Below are 20172 nucleotides of genomic sequence, written 5' to 3' on the forward strand. Positions count from 1 at the left end.
AGGACTGAACCAGAGCAGAATATGCTGCCAGAGAGGTACAGCATTCAAAATAGAGATAAAATTATAATTTTTTAAAACTTTCCAAAACTGACATACTGAGGGGAGGTGAAGTAAAGCCCGAAAAGGAATTGGCCATGATGTAATCTGCAATCTGCTGTAACGCAAGTAATCCAGTTGGGTTGTGGCCTTTCTTCATCTGTTCTTGAATAAGGCATTCCAGATCTTCCCGAAAGGTCTGCAATACACAAAAATAACCACTGAGCGCACACATCTCACTCGGGGCAGAACCACCCAACGTCACCTGCTCTGACAGAATATAATCCATCTTTCCTCCATCCCTCTTTTGAATAGGTTTCATCTACACTATTTTAAAACAAATATGAAACACAAAATAATAACATTTAAAAACTGGAAGAAGAAGCTTGTTTTCAGGGGAGAAAAAAAATTAAGCATTCTTAATCTCAAAGAAAATTAGCTAGTATTTATAGCACCTACAATAGACAAGTATAGGTATAGTAAAAGCAAGTCTGTTAACAATTTGCACCATGTATGGACTGATAACTAAAAGAGACCCGTTCCTTGCCCAGCAGCCTCACTGTCTAGGTTAGAATAGACTCCCTATTTGAATGGGGAGTGGCTTGACTGCAGAGTGCCTCACAGCAAGTCTTCACGAAGTCACACTAAACCACGGCTTCCATTTATGACTCCCATGGCTGTGCCTTAGCTCCATGAGCTCTGAAAGCAAACTGATAAGGAGAGCTGAGAACCGGTTACTCCCCTTTTGCAACACTGTGCTAAAGAGAGAACATTTTCCCCCCAACTTTGGATACTGTATGTTCCTGTTCTGGAACTCTGCCATATCTTTTCTTTTCTTTTTCTCTTTGGGGGTGTGAGGTGGGGGGATTTGTGTGCAGCAGAAAGTGTTTATGTAAATAAAAATCCTGATCATTAAGAGAAAATCTCTATTCCAGTAACCATTGAGTTGCTAATATGATTGTTCATTTGAAACCCCTCCCAATCTTTCACAGTAGTTGAAATGGCTCATTTTGTTATTTCCAACGCACCCAACCACATTTATTTTATTAAATTCATCATTTGTTCTCTTGCTCATGTCTACTTTCATTCATTTTAAACATGAAAGCTTTTGGAATGTAAATCATCTAAACCATGTTCTTCCATTTGAGATTGGTTACATGTGTAGCAGAATGCCCTGCCAGGAACTGAATTCAATTTCCCCCCCACTTCACTGAAGAGGGAGGAGGCAGACAACTGCTTTGGAATTACTGCTACCAAGAGGGGTAGGTATGAAGACCCTGGAGATCTCTGGGCAATTATTCCTTAGAAGAGTCAATCTACTCTGAGTCACAGATAGTAGTAGCCTTTCTCATACAGCTGGGAATAAGATGCCCTGGAGTTCTTAGATGTAGCTCCGCTTGGAGTATGGCTGAGTAACTCAGAGATTTTCAGAAAGAATAGCTTAAAAGAAAAATGGCATAGGAACCCATGGTGGCTCCTATGTGGTTTTGAGGCTATGAGGTAGTAGATATTGGGACCAGTCCTGAAGCAATGCTTGTGTTGCTTTTGAACAACAGTTGAACAGCATCTGTGATAGGAACTCAAACAGCTGAGTGCTGATAGCTGTAACCTTGGGAACTCAATCATGGGGCATCCTGCAATACCCTAACTGAGCCTAGCACAGGATGAGGGTCAGGGAAGTCATCCTTTCCTGATGCACATGGTGGCCTGCACAGGCATCTGGGTCTACAGTGAACCTGTATCTTCTGTTGGACAGGGTAAGACTAGTTTCCAATACCACCACCATGTGGCAGGGACGGGCAATGGCAGTGGTGGACTCGACAGACTTCAGTGGGACTCTCTCACATGCGCAGACAGATGTGTACACCACATCTTGAATATGGAAGCCACTGATGAACCCTTTTGGACTAGGCAAGCTGGTGAAGTTCTTGGGACAGTTTAGAGGAAAGTAGAAATTCCAAGAGGAAGATGCTGTACTTTCCACAAATAAGCAGGTGGATGTTAGAGTGATTAATTTTTTTAAAAGATTTATTTTCAGAGAGAGGGGAAAGGAGAAAGAAGGGAAGAGAGAGAAACATCGATTTATTGCCTCTCATATGTGCCCTGACTGGGGACCAAACCTGCAACCCAGGCATGTGCCCTGACTGGGAATAGAACTTGTGACCTTTTGGTTTGCAGGATGACACCCAACCAACTGAGCCACACCAGTCAGGACTGTGAATAATTAATTTAAAATATACTAGCTGTGACCATATTTGAATTCTGAGTTCATGGAGCAGTTTACACCAGTTAAATATGGTTTTTCTTTCATAAATTCAAGGCTTGTTAGATGAAAATCATTAACACAATTATAAAAATTCTAAACATCTGATTCCATTGTCTCTATCTAGTCCATTTAAATACATGATTTAAATCAGAGAAACTACCCTATAAAATCTCTTCTACAAAGACACATTACATCTATCAGAAAACTCCATTAATATATTTCTAAGACCCTGTGAACACAAAGCAGTTGTGAGCTGCATATAAGAAGGATGGATGCCTTCACAGAGATGAGTAACCTGAGTATTTTACCACGTTTAAGGCTGAAAAGAAAACAATCTTCCAGATACCCTCATTTATCTTTATATAAACTATAGAAAACTTCTATACACCTGGCAATGGGCCAATCTGCTCTTCTGAAACTTCACCTTCTCTTTGAAACCAAATTTTATTTAATCTTTTCTCAGTTCAAAGTAGCTATAACCAATATTCTTTCATTCAGTTAAAAAAAAATTCAGGATACCTACTACATCACTCATTACTCACATTACAATAGCTCTGAGAAGTAGGCGTTATTTATTTTATTGAATGTTGTTCCAGGAAGAACTGAAGGCAGATTTCTTAGATTAAAATGATCCAAAAATAAATTAAATACAGGTTCAAAAAGCCAAGCTAAAGAGAAATACAGAGCCAGGAATGAGGTTCAGATACAAAGTGCATGCTATAAAATTGTATGTGCTTGCTAGAGATGAGTCAGATTTTATCTAAACATCCTAGCAGGCGACATGAATCAAGATAATCTGCTTGGTGTGCTGATTTACAATGGCTTTAAGATTAAAATTAACCTTTTGCTCAAGAGAATCATAACCATTTGTAAAACTGATGAGAAGTTTCTGCTGGGTGAGAGAGCTAAATAAGAAAGGTTGAAAAGTTTGTCCAAGGTCACATAGCTGTCACGTGTAAGAGGCAAGGACTGGGGTCAAACGCATTTTTCACTAGAAAAGTACAAGTCGTGATCACATATGGTGAGTACCGTCCTAAAGCTTTGGGATGATCCATGGTATCATACAGGGGAATGTATCAGTCCATCTGTGATCAATTAAGAGAAAAATATGACTTCATCTTTAAGGCTAGTGAATAGCTTCTATAAAGTGTAAGAAAAGGAAAATTTCAAAGTAAATGAAAATTTCCAGCCTTTTAATATAGTTGACAGTGCTTCAGATAAGAATTATTCTATACCAAAAGACTTAATATTCTTGTCATATTCATAACTCATTTTTAATGTTTCATATATTTTTCAAATATTATTCAGATGTTACCTAATTCATAAAAGTCAGTGTAAAAATTACTAATGATATAAAATAGTTTCAGCTTTCAAAATTTATCAATAAACTTATTAAGCTTTAATTAAAATATTAAAAAAAATAGCCCTGGCTGGTGTAGCTCAGTGGATTGAGTGCAGGCCTGCAAACCAAAGGGCACCAGTTCAATTCCCAGTTGGGGCACTTGCCTGGGTTGCATGCCAGGTCCCCAGCAGGGGGCGTGTGGGAGGCAACCACACACTGATGTTTCTCTCCTCTTTCTCCTTCCCTTCCCATCTCTCTAAAAATAAATAAAATTAAAAAACAAATAGACCTACTTCTGGCCAAGATGGAGGTATAAGTAGACACACTGTGCCTTCTTGCACAACCAAAACAAGGACAACAACCAATTTAAAAATAAAACACAAGCAGAACTGACAGAAAATCAAACCGTATGTAAGTAAGTCTGACAACCAAGGAGATAAAGAAGAAACATTCAACCAGACCAGTAGGAGGGGCGGAGATGGGCAGCCGGGTGGAGAGGACTCGTGGGGAGGCAGCGGCTAGAGGACCAGAGCGGGCAAGGTGACAGCCGGCAGACTGGCCAGGTGGTGGCTTACAGACTGGTCAGTCCCACATTTGCGTGCAGATAAACCCAGAGGAACAACTGGGGAGCGAGACAGACTGAGCAACCCAGGGTTCCAGTGAGAAGAAATAAAACCTCAAAGCCTCTGACTGAAAACCCCTGTGGGGGTTGAGGTGGCAGCGGGAGAAACTCTCAGCCTCACAGGAGAGGTCGTTGGAGAGACCCACAGGGTCCTGGAACCTACACAAACCCATGCACCCAGGAATCAGCACCAGAAAGGCCCAATTTGATTGTGGGTAGCGGAGGGAGTGACTGAAATCTGGCAGAGAGTGGAGCAAGCGCCATTGCTCCCTCTCGGACCCCTCCCCCATGTATTGTGTCACAACGCAGTGACATGGGTTGCCCTGCCCTGGTGAATACCTAAGGCTCCGCCCCTTACTACGTAATAGGAGCACCGAGACAAAAAAAAAAAAAAGAGGCCCAAATGAAAGAACAGATTAAAGTTCCAGAAAAAATACAACTAAGTAACAAAGAGATAGCCAACCTATCAGATGCAGCATTCAAAACACTGGTAATCAGGATGCTCCAGGAATTCACTGGGTACTTCAACAGCATAAAAAAGACCCAGACAGCAATGAAGGTCACATTATGTGAAATAAAGAAACATCTACAGGGAACCAGCAGTGCCGGGAAGGAAACCAAGACTCAAATGAATGGTTTGGAACAGAAGGAAGAAACACTGAACCAGAACAAAATGAAGAAACAAGAATTCAAAAAAATGAGGAGAGGCTTAGGAACCTCTGGGACATCTTTAAACATTCTAACATCCAAATCATAGGGGCGCCAGAAGGAGAAGAGGAAGAGCAAGAAATGGAAAACTTATTTGAAAAAATAATGAAGGAGAACTTTGCCAATCTGGCGAAGAAAATAGACTTTCAGGAAGTCCAGGAAGCTCAGAGAGTCCCAAAGAAGTTGGACCCAAGGAGGAACACACAAAGGCACATCATAATTACATTACCCAAGATTAAAGATAAGGAGAGAATCTTAAAAGCAGCAAGAGAAAAGGAGACAGTTACCTACAAAGGAGTTCCCATTAGACTATCAGCTGATTTCTCAAAAGAAAACTTACAGGCAAGAAGGGGCTGGAAAGAAGTATTCTAAGTCATGAAAGGAGAGGACCTACATCCAAGGACCTCTGTCCAGCAAAGCTTTCATTTAGAATGGAAAGGCAGATAAAGTGCTTCCCAGATAAGGTCAAGTTAAAGGAGTTCATCATCACCAAGCCCTTATTATATGAAATGTTAAAGGGACTTATCTAAGAAAAAGAAGATCAAAAACATGAACAATAAAATGACAACAGACTCTCAGCTATTAATAACCGAAGCTAAAAAAAAACGAACAAAAACAAACTAAGCAAACAACTAAAACAGGAACAGAATCACAGAAAGGGAGATCACATGGAGGGGTATCAGTGGGGGAGTGGGAGGGGGAGAGAGGGGGAAAAGGTACAGAGAATAAGAAACATAAATGGTAGGTAGAAAATAGACACAGGGAGGTTAAGAATAGTATAGGAAATGTAGGAGCCAAAGAACTTATATGTATGACCCATGGACGTGAACTAAAGGCGGGGAATGCGGGTGGAAGGGGGTGGGCAGGATGGAGGGGAATAATGGGGGGAAAATGGGACAACTGTAATAACATAATCAATAAAATATATTTTAAAAAAGAGAAAAAATAAAAATAAAAAAATAAATATTTTACTGATCTTTGTAATGGATAATTATTCATATTCCTACTAAAATCCAATGTTAAGAAAATAATCCTTTACAGCTGACTTTTGAATCTCACTACAACAAAGTCCGAGACAGATGTATTGCTCAACATTGCTAATACGTAATGAAATGAAGATTCCAATCTGGACTCTCAGTTGGGCATGTGATCTCTTCCTAATTTTATCAGAGATGGGTTGTATCACTGAAACCAAATACAGCTAATAAGGCGGCAGACATGTCATCAGAAATACTGAGTAAACATCTTAGGCTCGATTAGAGCATTAGGTTGAAATGATAGAGGAAAAACCTACATAGCCAGCAGATGATGATGATCCTGGAGTACCTGCTCTCTTACAACTAGGAATTCTCCCCTCAAAGCAGACTGAGAGACTAACTGAGGGCAGGGCAGCAAGGGGACAGGCTGGCTTCTGAAGTCACATTAAGCCAACAATTCCCCAGAGTCTCCACTAGAGAGGAATCAGGTTAAAAGATCAAAAAACACGTATACAAAACCACAGCATGAACTGTAGCTTCCATCTGGGATACAGAAGAGCAGAGAGGAGGAAGTAGTGGGGATCGTCACACCCTGAATACGTGAGTACATGACCGTGAGTACGCTGAGTCCATCAGGGTGATAGACTCTCTGAGACCTTTACAAAACTAAAATGCAGTTCGAGGAATTATGATTATAATCTTCAAAGTATTGCCACAAAAGCACAAAATGTCTTAAATTAGCAATATTGTATACAATTATGCATACAACTTTTACAAAATTACTTGGCTACTATATGCTAGGTGTTGTACTACATGCTTTTACGTTACTTGTCACAACCACCATATGAGGTCCGTTTTACCAACAAGGAAACTGAAAATCAAGTTAAGTGGGTTTCTCAATGTCATGTAGCTAATAAGTGGTGGTAAACCCAGGTCCAAAACAACCACTGTGTGCATATATGTATATAGAAAAATGACAAACAGATTAAAATGGGAAATGGTAAGAAATGGGCTGAGCCCTCAGCGAGACCCAAACAGTCTGGTATTCAGAATCTCTACAGTCTGTTAGTAATTTTTCGTGTGTGCCTACCATTATTACTACCTTGTGCTCTGGTCTAGCCTCCGAGGTTTGCTCAAGCACTGTCTGATCACAGCTTGTACTTTTCTGTCCTTCTCCAATGAGAATGCTGGCTCCCACTGTTCCTCCACCTAATGAATTACCCTTTATTCAACATTCATCCTAAGTGCCACTTTCTTGCTTCAAGTCTTTCCATTGATGACCCCAGTTAAGAAGGATCTACGTATTTCTTCTCTTTCCACCCCATTCTGAATTCTTTGAACATTTGCCTATAATACACTTAGGGTACCTGCCATATGATTGTAATTTATTTTTCCTACTCTACCATACCACAGTATCTGATCGCTGGGCTGTCTTTCATATTCCTAGAGTCACTTTGAGTGTCTAGTTCAGTGCTTAATTAATAAAATATTAAGTTAGAGTTTTGTTATTTTCCTGGATAAAAGGGAAAAAAGAATCTGATTTCAATCTTGACTGAGTTAATGAGAGAAAAATCTACTTCACAGGTTATTAGTACTGGAATCTGAAGCTCTAGAAAACAGTCCCATCAGTCTACCACTTGAATGGGAAATTTCTCCTACATAATTAGGCCTGTCCATCATGTAATGGGATACATTCATCTTTTTTTTTTTAAAGAAATGAATTTTATAAATGAATGTTACAGATTTTTAAAATGTGATTTCATTCTTCAACTCAAAATCGTACTGGAAAACTTGCTTTGTCCCCAGAGTATTATAGTTTGGTCAGCTCCCTCATCAAACACATGTCTAAAAAAGTATGATACAAAAAAATCACTAGGTGAAAAACAGAATGTTTAAAGTTAGAGAGAGGGTGCCTTAAAAGCCCTATCTGAATCTCCAACCTTTTTATTTTATACATCTTCTGTCAGTGTTGAGGGAGTGATCCTGTAAACTTTGAATTCATAAGGTATGAATAAAAATAAGCTTATAAAACCATGAAAGATTCAGAGATTTGAGATTCATGTAGGATAAGAGTGTACTTTTAAACACATACATAATCATTTACACTATAAACCAAAAGTAGAATTAACTTGAAATGTCAGATCTTATGGCTTCTGCATCCAAGATCAGAATTTTCAGGAGAAAGTGGCACTGGATGAAAAAATTTTAATTCACCAAAAAAGAGGATCACTTTGATACAAGAAACTGACTGGATGCATTTATTTCGGTTAAGGCTAAAAAAAGCATATAGGCTAATTTATGAGTAATTCTAACTCATGGAAATCAAGTAACAATACTGATAAATATCAGAGATGGATTTAAAGTATCCACTTGTGGATGGTTCTACCTCAGTAATTACTAGAGAGAAAAATTGGAGCAAAAAGAATAAAAGATTACAGACTGGCTGCTCCCAAGGCACCCTGCAATTATGTTATTAGATCTCTCCTAAAGTGAGATTAGGAGCATAACAAACTTACTTAGACATTCTCCATTAAGAAATGTATTCATTTGGAAATAGATTACCACTGGTCCTGTTGAAAGGAGAAAAAACAAATAAACCAAATTTTCTTCTGGATGGTCTTTCTCCTGTATCTAAGTCTTAATTAATATGAAGCTAACGGTTAGAATAACATCTTTTCTTGAAACTGGTATATAACAAAAATGCAAACGGTTAATAAAGAATATCTGCATATTACATTTCCAAAGTGCCCTGATAAAATCATGGTGATATTGAGCAACTATTCTAATTAAGGCACCACTAACATCTTAGGCCTTCATTACAGTGATATTCTAAGAGGTATACGACTTTAAGTTTCTCCTGTCTTCAGAATAAGCTTGTAGCATTACACATTGGCCTGTTATTATGAAATGTTAGTGTGTCTCATGCCTGAACTCTTACCATCTATACTCCTGTTATGCTATCTTTCAGAATAACAATGCACAATTCTGTCAACCAGTCTAAATTGCTTCCTATAAGCCATTCGACTTTCATTCTTGTTCTGAAACTCAACAACTGTTTTCCATCTTAAGCAGCCAAGTTCGGTAGGAGCTGGCTGGACAACACTCAAGTGTTTAATGACTCAAAGCCCACCCAACTATTCATATATCCATTCATCCCTCTATTTAGAATGTACTAAATGTCTACTACATGCTGTTAGTTTTTCAACTTACATGCTTCTTTAACTCTGAGGAGGAATCACTTAATTCCAGTGTTTTGCCATGAACACTTCATTCTGAGACAAGGGAGTAAATGACAATCCAGGGTTTCCATAGACACATAAATAAGGAGTCAAAGAAAACTTGTGGATTCTCTTTACTGTATTAATAAAATCTATAGCTAAATCAGTTTCCTTACCAGCACTTAATTTCCAAGACAAATACTTTCTTAAATTAAAAAAAATTATGAGAAAAGGAAATGAAATTCCTAAAAAGAAGTAGGATGGAGTCAGGATGAGACAAATTCTATACCAGATTGAGACAAATCCTATTTTCTCTTATTTTCTCAGCTCAAGACAATACTGTGCTGTGTTTGTCATTCAAATTTACAAACGCCAAAATGTCTTTTGACCGGAAACTCTTGACTTGGGAGGAATTAACACGAGCAACAGAATTTGAAGATGAATGAAACAATAATACATGGGTGGAATTACTTCGTTGTTATTGAATGAGTTAAGTGGTACAGTTTAGCGAAGTTTGGCAGTTTAAATTCAGACCCCACCATTTAACCCAACTTTTTAAAACTTCAGCAAGTTAGTTACTGTCTCTAAGTTTTAGTTTGTTCATCTGTAAACTAGGGATATTAATAGTTCTTTGACTGAGCTTTGAGGATTAAATAGGATTCACCACATAATAGGTGCCTACACAGTAGGTGCTTAATAAAAAAAAGTATTATACTTCGCTTATATTAATTTGTCTCCTGATTTCCTTTCTTCCAAAATGAACTCATCATTTTAAACAGAAGGCTTACAAATCTGTTTCTTACAAACACGAATTAGACATATCATTGGTTTTTTAACCTGCGTGGGCTATAAGTTTTGTTTAACGAAGTGAACCCCAATACTCATAGGAGCCCCACAGGTTTGAAGAGTTATATAGGCAGAAACAATGCAAGTTTGGGCTTAAAGGAACAAAGGCAATACAAAAAAAAAAGAGGTCTCTGAACCCCGAAACCTCCCCAAGAAAGAAGCAGCTGAGGAAAAGCAAGGGCAAACACAGGCTGCCTTCAGTAAGAAGAAATGACGATTCGGAGGAGGGAACCAACAGTCCAGGGGGCTGAGTCAAGAGCTAAGAAAACTTGCCCCTAGTAAGTAAAGGATTGAGTCCTCACCAGGGGAACTTCCAAATATTTGTCCAGATGGATTTCAGAACTGCTATGGATGAGGAGTTACTCTGTTATAACCCAATTTTTCCCTTTTTTGAACAGGAATGCTACAGAAGTTATCTCTGCCTGCCCCTCCACTGGGGTGGGGAGCAGGTAACTTGTCTCTTTAGTTCTTTTAGGTCGACAGACTGAGAGAAGGAGCCATACTGAAGGAATTATACCCGAGGAGCACCATCTGTCCCTGGGCCAGACTGAGATGAGATTCTGGATTCAGGCTAACGTGGTACTGGAACGAGACTTTTGCAGGGGTGTTAGGAGAAGATGAGTATAATTTGCATGTGGGAGAAGGTAATAAACTCTGGCAGACTATGGTGCTTTTAAAATAAATTAGATCAGAGAGTGAACAATCCTCCCCTCAAAAGGTGGAGCTTAATGCCTCTCTTGCAGGAGCTGAACTGAGCGACTCACTTCTAACTAATAAATGTGGTAGGTATAAATGGTAGTGTTTAATGTCATAAAAGCACTGCAGGCTCCTGTTTGCTGACTCTCAGATACTGACTCTGGAAGGGAGCACTCAAACAGCCTCAGGTAAAGGTCCGTGCGGCAATGTACCCTGGCCTTTTGCCAATACCCATGTGGGTGGCCCATCTGAGGAGCGGAAACCACTGGGCCAGTCGAGCCATCAGATGACAGCAGCCCTGGCTGATGTCTTGACTGCAACTTCATGACAGACCTTGAGCCAGAACCCCTCAGCTAAGGTGCTCCTAAATTCCTGACCCCCGGAATGATGAGACAATTAAAGTTTGTTAATACGCCGCTAAGTTTTGGGGGTAATTTGTTGTTTAGCAATAATAACTAATACAGGCCACTGTGTGTAATTTCTTTGGTGAAAAGTTTGTGTGTTAAATATGGCAGGAAGACAAAATTTTATACTTCCCCAAATAAGATTTTATTTTTTAAAGATTTTATCTATTTATTTTTAGAGAGAGGGGCAGGGAGGGAGAAGGAGAGTGAGAGAGAAACATCAACGTGTGGTTACCTCTCACATGCCCCTTACTGGGGACCTGGCTTGCAACCTAGGCATGTGCCCTGACTGGGAATTGAACTGGCGACTCTTTGGTTCGCAGGCTGGCTCTCAATCTACTATGCCACACCAGTCAGGGCACAAACAAGATTTTAAATTCACTAGCAAAGGCCTAGGGAAAAAAATGATCAATTCACAATTCTTTCAAACTTTTTTTGTTAATACCTGGGCTTAAGATTATCACTCTTGCTACATGAATATGGAAATAACAGTCTATATATCTATATATATCTCTGCCCTTTCCCATTATTTTATTAAGTTCCCAAGGCATAAGTAAAATTGATACTTTTAAGCCAAGTTATAAATGAAAATGTATTAAGTATTAAAATATTAGATAATCTACTCAAAGCTATGCTGTCTTTAAGTTTAATGGGGAAATTATAAAACAAAAACCCTGGCATGAAAATGTAGTTTAAGTATATTTTCCTTTTAAACTTTACAGTTAGAATTAAACGGTCCTCTTTGAAGCACTTTCCAAAGAAATCTCAATATTTAACCACCCTGAACAAAATCCAAACTGCATCTTATTCTTTCAGTTACTTTATATGTTACATAATCATTTAGCTGATAAGTTATATCTTAAAAGTGGGGTTTCTTTAGAAGAGGAAATGTATCTATTTTGATCCAAATAATTAACATGCCCTTCAACTATTTCTAAACACAGAAACTCAGGCTTGCATGAAAGAAGGCACTTACTCCCTCATGATGAATTCTCTGGTTAATCTCTTTTCCATTGGGGAAAGGGTTTCTTTCAGGGTTTATTCATTAAAATTTTTTTTAATTTATTTTTTAGAGAGAGGGGAAAGGAGGGAGAAAGAAAGGGAGAGAAGTATTGATGTGTGAGAGATACTTCGATCTGTTGTTTCTTACAAGCCCCCAAGTGGGGATCTGGCCCACAACCCAGTCATGTGCCCTGATGGGGCATCAAATCAGCAACCTTTCAGTTCACAGGCATTCAATCCACTGAGCCACACCAGCCAGGGCTCTTTCAGGGTTTATTTAAAGGGTAGTTTTAAAATTAAGCTAATTTAAATTCCTCAAAGCTTGCATTGTTTTATAACTTTTACTTGCTTTTATCTAGGCCACTGGTATAGGAGAATTACTCAGAGTGGAATTCCCCTTTGGCTTTGGACTTAACCTCTGTGATTAAATTCACAAGGGCACAACAAAAATGATTTACCAGGGCCACCCCAGGCAGTTCTATGCCTTGGTGCTTATTTTAGTACCTAAGCTGGAAACCTAATATAACCCTAACCTGGGCATCATGTGTCTTTGTGTGCTGAATTCTGTCTGCCTTAAGGGGCCCATGACCTTCATATGTATAAAGTTATGAATTAATTTTACATCTTTAAGATTAATTAAGCTGTTCTCTCACTTTCTATCATTTTTATGTGGCTTTTGCAATTCTACTAAGGGTAAGAAAACTAACAAATTACTAGAGTATGATTTGTCAAGGCTGGATGTTACTGTGCAGACAGAATTTTCAGCTTGTGTTGAGGTTAAAATCCACTTTCAAGTAGTTAGTTTGGTGTGTATGCACATGTGTGAGCCTGCATTAGGTGTTACATGACACGAGGCTGCCAGATCATAGACCTCAAAAACCTTAAGCCTTCCTACGCTGCCCTGAGTGTCAAGGTATCCAAAGGAAGAAGAAAATATGTGCACGAGGTGTACCCAACTCCTTTCTTGGTTTCTGATACTTCAGTCATGGCTTTCATTTCTTCATAGACATTCAGTCCGAACTGGGTGTCCCTGAGCTCAGGAGCATCTTTTTTCCTCCTTTAATGAAGCATTACATTCAGGAATCACACAAAGAAAATTTACACCACCAAGACAACACTAGTTTGTTATTAAAGCTTTGCAAACTAAATATATAAAGTAGGTGTGCACTTTGCGTCTGCAAGAGTCACTCTTCCTCCACCCCTCTTCTAAGCTGAGAATTAAGATATCTCCTACTTCATTATATCAAGGTTTCTGAAGAAGAAAAATTATAGCCTTCTAATTATTTCAACTCACAGGACTTTGCAAGATTTGAGTAACTCGTTTCCTCTGTTCCATCATATTGAAGTCTTGCCGTAGATCGGGAGACATGTTCCTCTCCCTGATGTAGTCTGGGTCATTTTCATTGATGCGGTCAAAATACCTCTCCTTGTGAGGCATGCTGGGAGGAGGAGGAGTAGTGATCACGCCTGGGCTGGCATCTGAACTCATGCTTCAAGCCTGCCGATTCCCCTTATCTGTATTAATAAACACAAAGGACATTCATGGTAAATTCGTTATAAAATTCAAATATTACATGGGTCTAGTAGAATTTTTTCCTCCTTCAGAGTTACATTGGTAGCTCTCTTTAAAACACAGCTTCTCAAAAAAAAAATACTAGAACAATTTCTTAAAGTAAATATATCTTAGATTATAACACTAAATTGGAAATTGATATTTTCAGGGCTAATGTAAATGTGTGGTTCAATTATAACAATGTCATCAATTGCTGTTGAAGTTTTAAAGGAAGCAGTGATCAAAACAATACAAAAGTAAAATGCCACATCTAAGATGGCAAATTTTCACAGTGAGTACTCTCAGTAGAGCCCTTCTCTCTCGTGCTCACAATTTTATGTTAGACCAAACTTTGGTCATACTTAATGGCCACTACATTTTGTAGTGAATGTAATTTACTAACATGAGAGAAACACAGCTTTAATTTTTAAAAATGACTCAACAACTTCCCAGGGAAAATATGGGAATTATTAACGTTGCTAAATTACATAACTTCAGCAGATCGTGCTTCGAATCCAAGCAAGCAACAATGAAAAGCTATTCAGAAAACACACGGACTGCTGATTCATCTAATTATCATGATTATCACCGATACTTAGGACTATCCTTGATTTTATGCTAGGGAAATAAATTCATCTGGGCTTTGCTACAACTGAGCACCTAACCAACTATAGGTAGATCAACAGGATAGTCATATTAAATGAAGTTGAAATCTTCTAGCTTGGTGCTTCTCAAATTGTCTGTGGTGACTTTCTCCAGTTTGCTGTGGGCCAATATTTTTGTAAAATACAAAATTATGCATTTAGATGTCTTGGCAATTGTCAAACTGAAAGAAGTTTCTGAACTCGTAACACCATAGTCTTTAGTCTGCAGACTGGCACCAGATCCTGAACCGCACTCAGAGGAACAACGACCCAGCAGAGAGTGACAGTCACTGCTGACCAGAGGAATGCTTCCCCGAACTTGTAGACGTGAAATGGGAGTGAACCTAAACCAAGAAAGAGGGAGACCGACCACTGGTTGGTATGTTCCTTTCCCGAGCTGTGCTTTTGAACTGAGTATAGAAAATGCAAAGACGTGCAACAAGGAAGAAGAAACGGAAACAAAAAAGAAGAAATGGTAAAAATGGTTTTGCTTAATTTTTTTCCACAGGCGGTGACTTTCATTCATGCAACCTTTTCAATATAAATGATTGGGTCACAGAAAAACTGTTCTAACTATAAAATTGTATTTTTAAGTGATTATTTGTCTGGTGAGAAGAATCACTTCATAATAAGGGGAGTTAAATGTAAAACATCCAAGTACTCTTTTTCCATTTATGTCGAAAACTAAGGGGAGAGAAGTTTCTGTGGAGCCCGTAACAGCAAATTCTTCACCACCTCAAAGTCCCAGCAGAACACTTTCTAGACGGATCCACAAAGGGAAAGCCCAAATAGGTCACGTTCATCTTATGGGTCTGAATCTCTGATAAAGACCAGAGACATTGGGTCTCAACTTTTAAACACAGTAACAACCAATTTGTTTCTAACGATAGTCTTCTGCCTTGACCCAGCTTAGCCCACGCAAACTAATGATAAGACAAAAATTCTTGCATTAATTCTGGTCCTGGATGTGTAAACTCATTCTGTTAAAAATAATTTTTGCAAAACACATTAAAACTGCTTCCTTCTTGCCAATGTCAATCTCATATGTAACAGCCCGTAAGTTACCTAAATTAGTTTAGTGTACTACACACAAAATTCAGGAACTGTGGTTTAAAACAGTTTATATCATACTGCTTTAATAAAGTTATGACTTTGTGACTACAAAGCAACTAATTAGTGAAGGAAATGTAAAATATGAGCTTTTATATAATTGAACCTTCCACATCCTAAGTCATTAATTAGAAAATTGAGAGAAAACACAAGGATGAGTGTGTGATAATTAAATATGTCTTTACAGGTTTTTTTTTTTTTTTAATACACCATCCACTACTAATGGAATGACCCTAGCAATATTATATATTATTCAAAAATTAGGTTTTGCTGTACTGTGATTAGTTTGGCTTACCAACCTATGGTATTTACCATTATCTTGCTATTACCCAAAAATGTGGTACAGAACACCAACTGTAAAAAAACTTTTCTTTTTTCATATCCAGCTGGGTAGTCAAAAGGCTAGAGGCCTAACCAACCTTTGGAACCTTATTTTCTTATAAGCTGTTTATGTCATGCTGTCTTTTAAATGGTCAAGTGCAGACTAAGTGAGTACTCAATAACTGGGATATCACTTAATGAAGAAATTCGTTCTATTTTAGTTTATCACAGTAGGCCACTGGCTTAAGTCATTTTAAAAAAGCCAGTCTACAACTATTGCCTTCAGCTGGATTCTAGCTAATCCTCAATTCCAAAAGCACTATTTAATTTAATGGAAAATACAGTTAGATAGCAAGCTTGTGTCTAACTAAATTTCTGATGTTTACAAAATAATTTTATGAAAACACAGCAAAAAGTAAAGAGCTGTGGTGGTAGATTCATTTCATTGTCCCAGCATTGGTTTAAGAAGCTGATAAATGAAACATTGATAAGTAAAATCTTATAGTTTGAAGAACTCTTGATGATGAACACACTTTTCAATGAGTAAGGTAAACAGAAAAATACATCTAACCACCCATTTTAATAATAAAAGAACATACTATATTGGTATAACCCTTTGTAGTTTATACCATCTCTTATACCTTTCTACATGATTTTATCTTTGCAGCTACACGATGAGATTGAGATTGATAATCGAGAGGTTCAGTGGATTAAACATCCTGCCCCAATCCACACTGCTTATGTCTTAGGCAACATTCTGAGCCACAGTTTTCTGTCTCCTACTTCACAATACACATACTATTTCACATATCATAAAACGTAAGAGCACTACAAAATTTTAAAGACTTTTAGTCTACATTCTGTCCCAAATATTTAATAATTGGAGCTTATGGCCTTTGTCAAAAAATGAGGAAATGACACCAAAAAAGGGAAATAAGATTAGAAATGACTCAAAACACTGACCTTTTTAAAACTTCAAAAGCTCATTATTTAACTTGGCCTTTTAAAATGAGAAGTTTCAAAGTTTTATGTACTTGGAATAAGAATTAGGAATTTCTATAAAGGGTACAGAATAAAGAATAAGAGTAGTAACTTCTCATTTAAGTGTTCTTCTATACATAGATGCTGAACAGTAACAGTTTTACATAGATGTTAAGCCAATCATAAGCACGATTGATTATCTGCAATTTTGTACACCAAGTACTACAGACTGAACTGTGTTTCAAGCCTTGAAAACATTTAGGATCTACGAGATTATGTGAACATAAACAATTCAGAAAAATGTGGAAGAAGCTTGCAGCATTACTTACAATAGCAAAGATAATGGAAACAACCTAAGTGTTGATGAATGAATGGATCGTTAAAATGTGGTATATACACACAACGAACTATTATATGATTATTCAGCTATCAAGAACGTGGATGCCCTTGTCAACAACATGGGTGGACCCTGAGGGCATTATGCTAAGTGAGATACGTCAGACAGAAAGAAACTTGAACATGAAATGTTCACAGCTGCACTTACTCACAATAGCCAAAAGGTGGAACCAACCCCAATTCCATCAACTGATGAAAGGATAAACAATAATTGTAGTATATCCACATAATGGAATATTATTCGGGGGAAGGAAGAATAGGGAGGGACTGCTTAATGGGTACTAGATTTCTGTTTGGGGTGATGACAACGTTCTGAATCTAGTGTGATGACTACACAGCATTGTGAGTATGCTAAAGCCACTAAATTGTACACTTTAAAATGGTTAAAATGGTACATTTTATGTGATATGTGTTTTACCACTATAAAAAAATGAACTCAGAATGGATCACAAGACTTCATTGTAAAACTATAAAACTTTTAGGCCCCAGCTGGGTAGCTCAGTTGGTTAGAGAGGTGTCCCAATATGCCAAGGTTGCAGGTTTGACCCTCAGGCAGGGCACATACAATAATCTACTACTGAATGTATAAATAAGTGAAATAATTAATCAATGGAGACAATGGAAACAATCAATTAACCAAGGAAACAAAAATTCTCTTTCTCTTCCTCTCTCCCTTCCTAAAATCAATGAATAAAATTAAAAACAAAACAAAACTATAAAACTCTTAGAAAAAAGCATGAGAAAAACTTCAGATCTAGGGCCAGGCAAAGAGTTCTTAGACTTGACACCAAAACATGATCCATAAAGGAAAATTGATGTATTGAACTTCACCAAAATTTAAAATATTTGTTGTAAAAACCTGTTAAGAGGATTAAAAGACAAGCTACAGACCATGAGAAAAAATTTAAAAACCACACATCCCAAAATGGACTAGTGTGTAGCTCAGCAGTTAAAAAAAAATAAAACAATTCAATTAGAATATGGGAAGAACATACATAGAAGAAAGTAAATAAGCATATAAAATAATGTTTAACATCATTAGTCATTAGGGAAATGCAAATTAAAATCACAAGATACCACTATACACGTAGCAGAATGGCTAAAAAAATAATGACAACCCCAAATGCTGGAGAAGATGCGGAGAAACTGGATCCCTTATATACACTGCTGCTGGGAATGTAAAATGGTATAGCAACTCTGGTAAACAGTTTGGCATTCAAAAAAACCCCAAACTAAATATGCAATTACCATACTACTCAGTAATTACACTCCTATCATTTCACCCAGAAAAAGGAAAACACATGTTTTCTTATCAAAATACAAAAATCTATATGAAAATTTTTATAGTAGCTTTATGTGTAACAATCAAAAATTGGAAACAATCTAGATGTCCTTCAACAGGCAGATGATTAAATGACAAATATTATAAATACAATAAAAAGGAATGAATTACAGGTAACACACAACAGCCTGCATGAATCTCCAGTGAATTATGCTGAGTTAAAAAAAAGCCAATTACAAAATGTTATATAGAGCATGATTCCATTTATATGTTTTGTTATAATGTTGATAAGATGCTGTAGGAACTTAACTCTTGTTTATGTAAAGTAGCTTATGGTAAAATTGGTTTTGTTATATGTCATTTTGCTTAAGGTCGCAGAACCTATTGACAACATTAAGTGAGGACTTACTGTATTCTTTAAATGAGAACATTATAAAAGTGGGGAGCAGACTGGTTGGTGGTTGCCAGGAGTTGGGAAGGGATATAATTAAGAGGGAGGGATATGGGTGTGGATATAAAAGGGCAATAAAATACTGTAAGAAAAAAGCATTTCATGTATACTATTGAGATTTCAGTATTAGTCTTTATAACCCAGAAACAGCAAGTGAAAATATTAACTCTACTGTTGGACTCAAGTCTTTAAATTTCTACCAATTGTTGTGTGACAGAATGGCCATGGAATATTCATTCAACAAAAGTTTGAGCATCTACTATGTACCAAGTCCTACTATGTGGGGATACAATGGAAAATAAGACATAGTTCTTCCTATGTAAAGTACACAGGCAATTACATTATACAGGTTCCACAACCAAGTATAAGATAAAAGGACTATCTTAAAAGATGCTTCAGATTTCCTGATTTCTTACATCCTATGATTTTGCTGGTGTCCTCTGACCTATTCCCACAATAAGGCAGATAAAGACCCTTGATATGGGTTAGTATTCTTAACAGCTAGGATTTTCTAACAATAACTAGGTATCCCTTACTTTAGTGATGGGTTATTATAGCATTTAAAAACAATAATCAGTTTTGGGCCATTACTAGCCACTGGACTTTATATACATTAGCTAATTAACTCCTTAAAATCCCATGAGGCAGGTGTCATCTCCATTTTGCAGGAGGAAATAAAGTCACTGAGCTGGTCAGAGAGCTGGGAAGTGGTGCACCAGGGATCTAATTCTAGTCTGTAGATCTCTACAGCCCATGATCTGAATCACAATCCAGACCTGGGGGTGGCAATAATTTCTTTTATTCTTTTTAATAAACTTTTACTAAATTTATTGGGTTGGCATTGGTTATAGGGTCATATCAATTTCAAGTGTACATTTCTATACTAAGTCTGTATGTTGCACTATATACCCACCACCCAAAGTCAAACCATCTCTGTCACCACATATTAGCTCCCACCCCCCCCACCTCTGGTAACCACTGCACTGTTATCTGTGCCCATACATGTCAGTTTTACATACCACATATGAGTGAAATCATATGGTCCTCAGTTTTTGCTGCCTTTTTTCACTTAGCATTATATTCTCAAGGTCCATCCATGTGGTTGCAAATGGCAGAATTTCATCTTTTCTTAAGCTGAGTAGTATTCCACAGCATATGTGTACCATGTCTTCTTTGTCCAGTCCTCTACTGAAGGACACTTCAGTCAGCTCTATATCTTGGCCACCGTGAATAATGGTGCAATGAACAGAGGGGTGCCTATAACTTTGCGAATACCTGTTTTTGAGGGGTTTTTTTTGGGTAAATGCCCAGGAGAGGG

At 37.7% G+C, this 20172-nt stretch overlaps 1 protein-coding gene across 6 annotated transcripts in view; it reads right to left on the reverse strand.

Moving 5' to 3' along the window:
* Positions 1-20172, reverse strand: part of ADD3 (adducin 3) — a 127063-nt gene that overhangs the window by 18541 nt on the left and 88350 nt on the right. For 4 of the 6 annotated variants that reach the window (XM_024555646.4, XM_024555645.4, XM_024555649.4 and 1 more), the window contains exons 2-3: positions 13412-13632; positions 97-235 (exon numbers count right to left, since the gene is read on the reverse strand). In XM_024555646.4, coding sequence (XP_024411414.2) covers positions 97-235; positions 13412-13606 — 334 coding nt within the window. In that variant the 5' untranslated portion in view covers positions 13607-13632. Of the gene's footprint in view, positions 1-96; positions 236-8467; positions 8523-13411; positions 13633-19873; positions 19892-20172 lie in introns of those variants that run through there. The other 2 variants (XM_053922344.2, XM_053922345.2) reach the window with 2 other exon arrangements.

This window comes from Desmodus rotundus, chromosome 4 (genome assembly GCF_022682495.2).
Source record: "Desmodus rotundus isolate HL8 chromosome 4, HLdesRot8A.1, whole genome shotgun sequence".
Taxonomy (NCBI): Eukaryota; Metazoa; Chordata; class Mammalia; order Chiroptera; family Phyllostomidae; genus Desmodus; species Desmodus rotundus.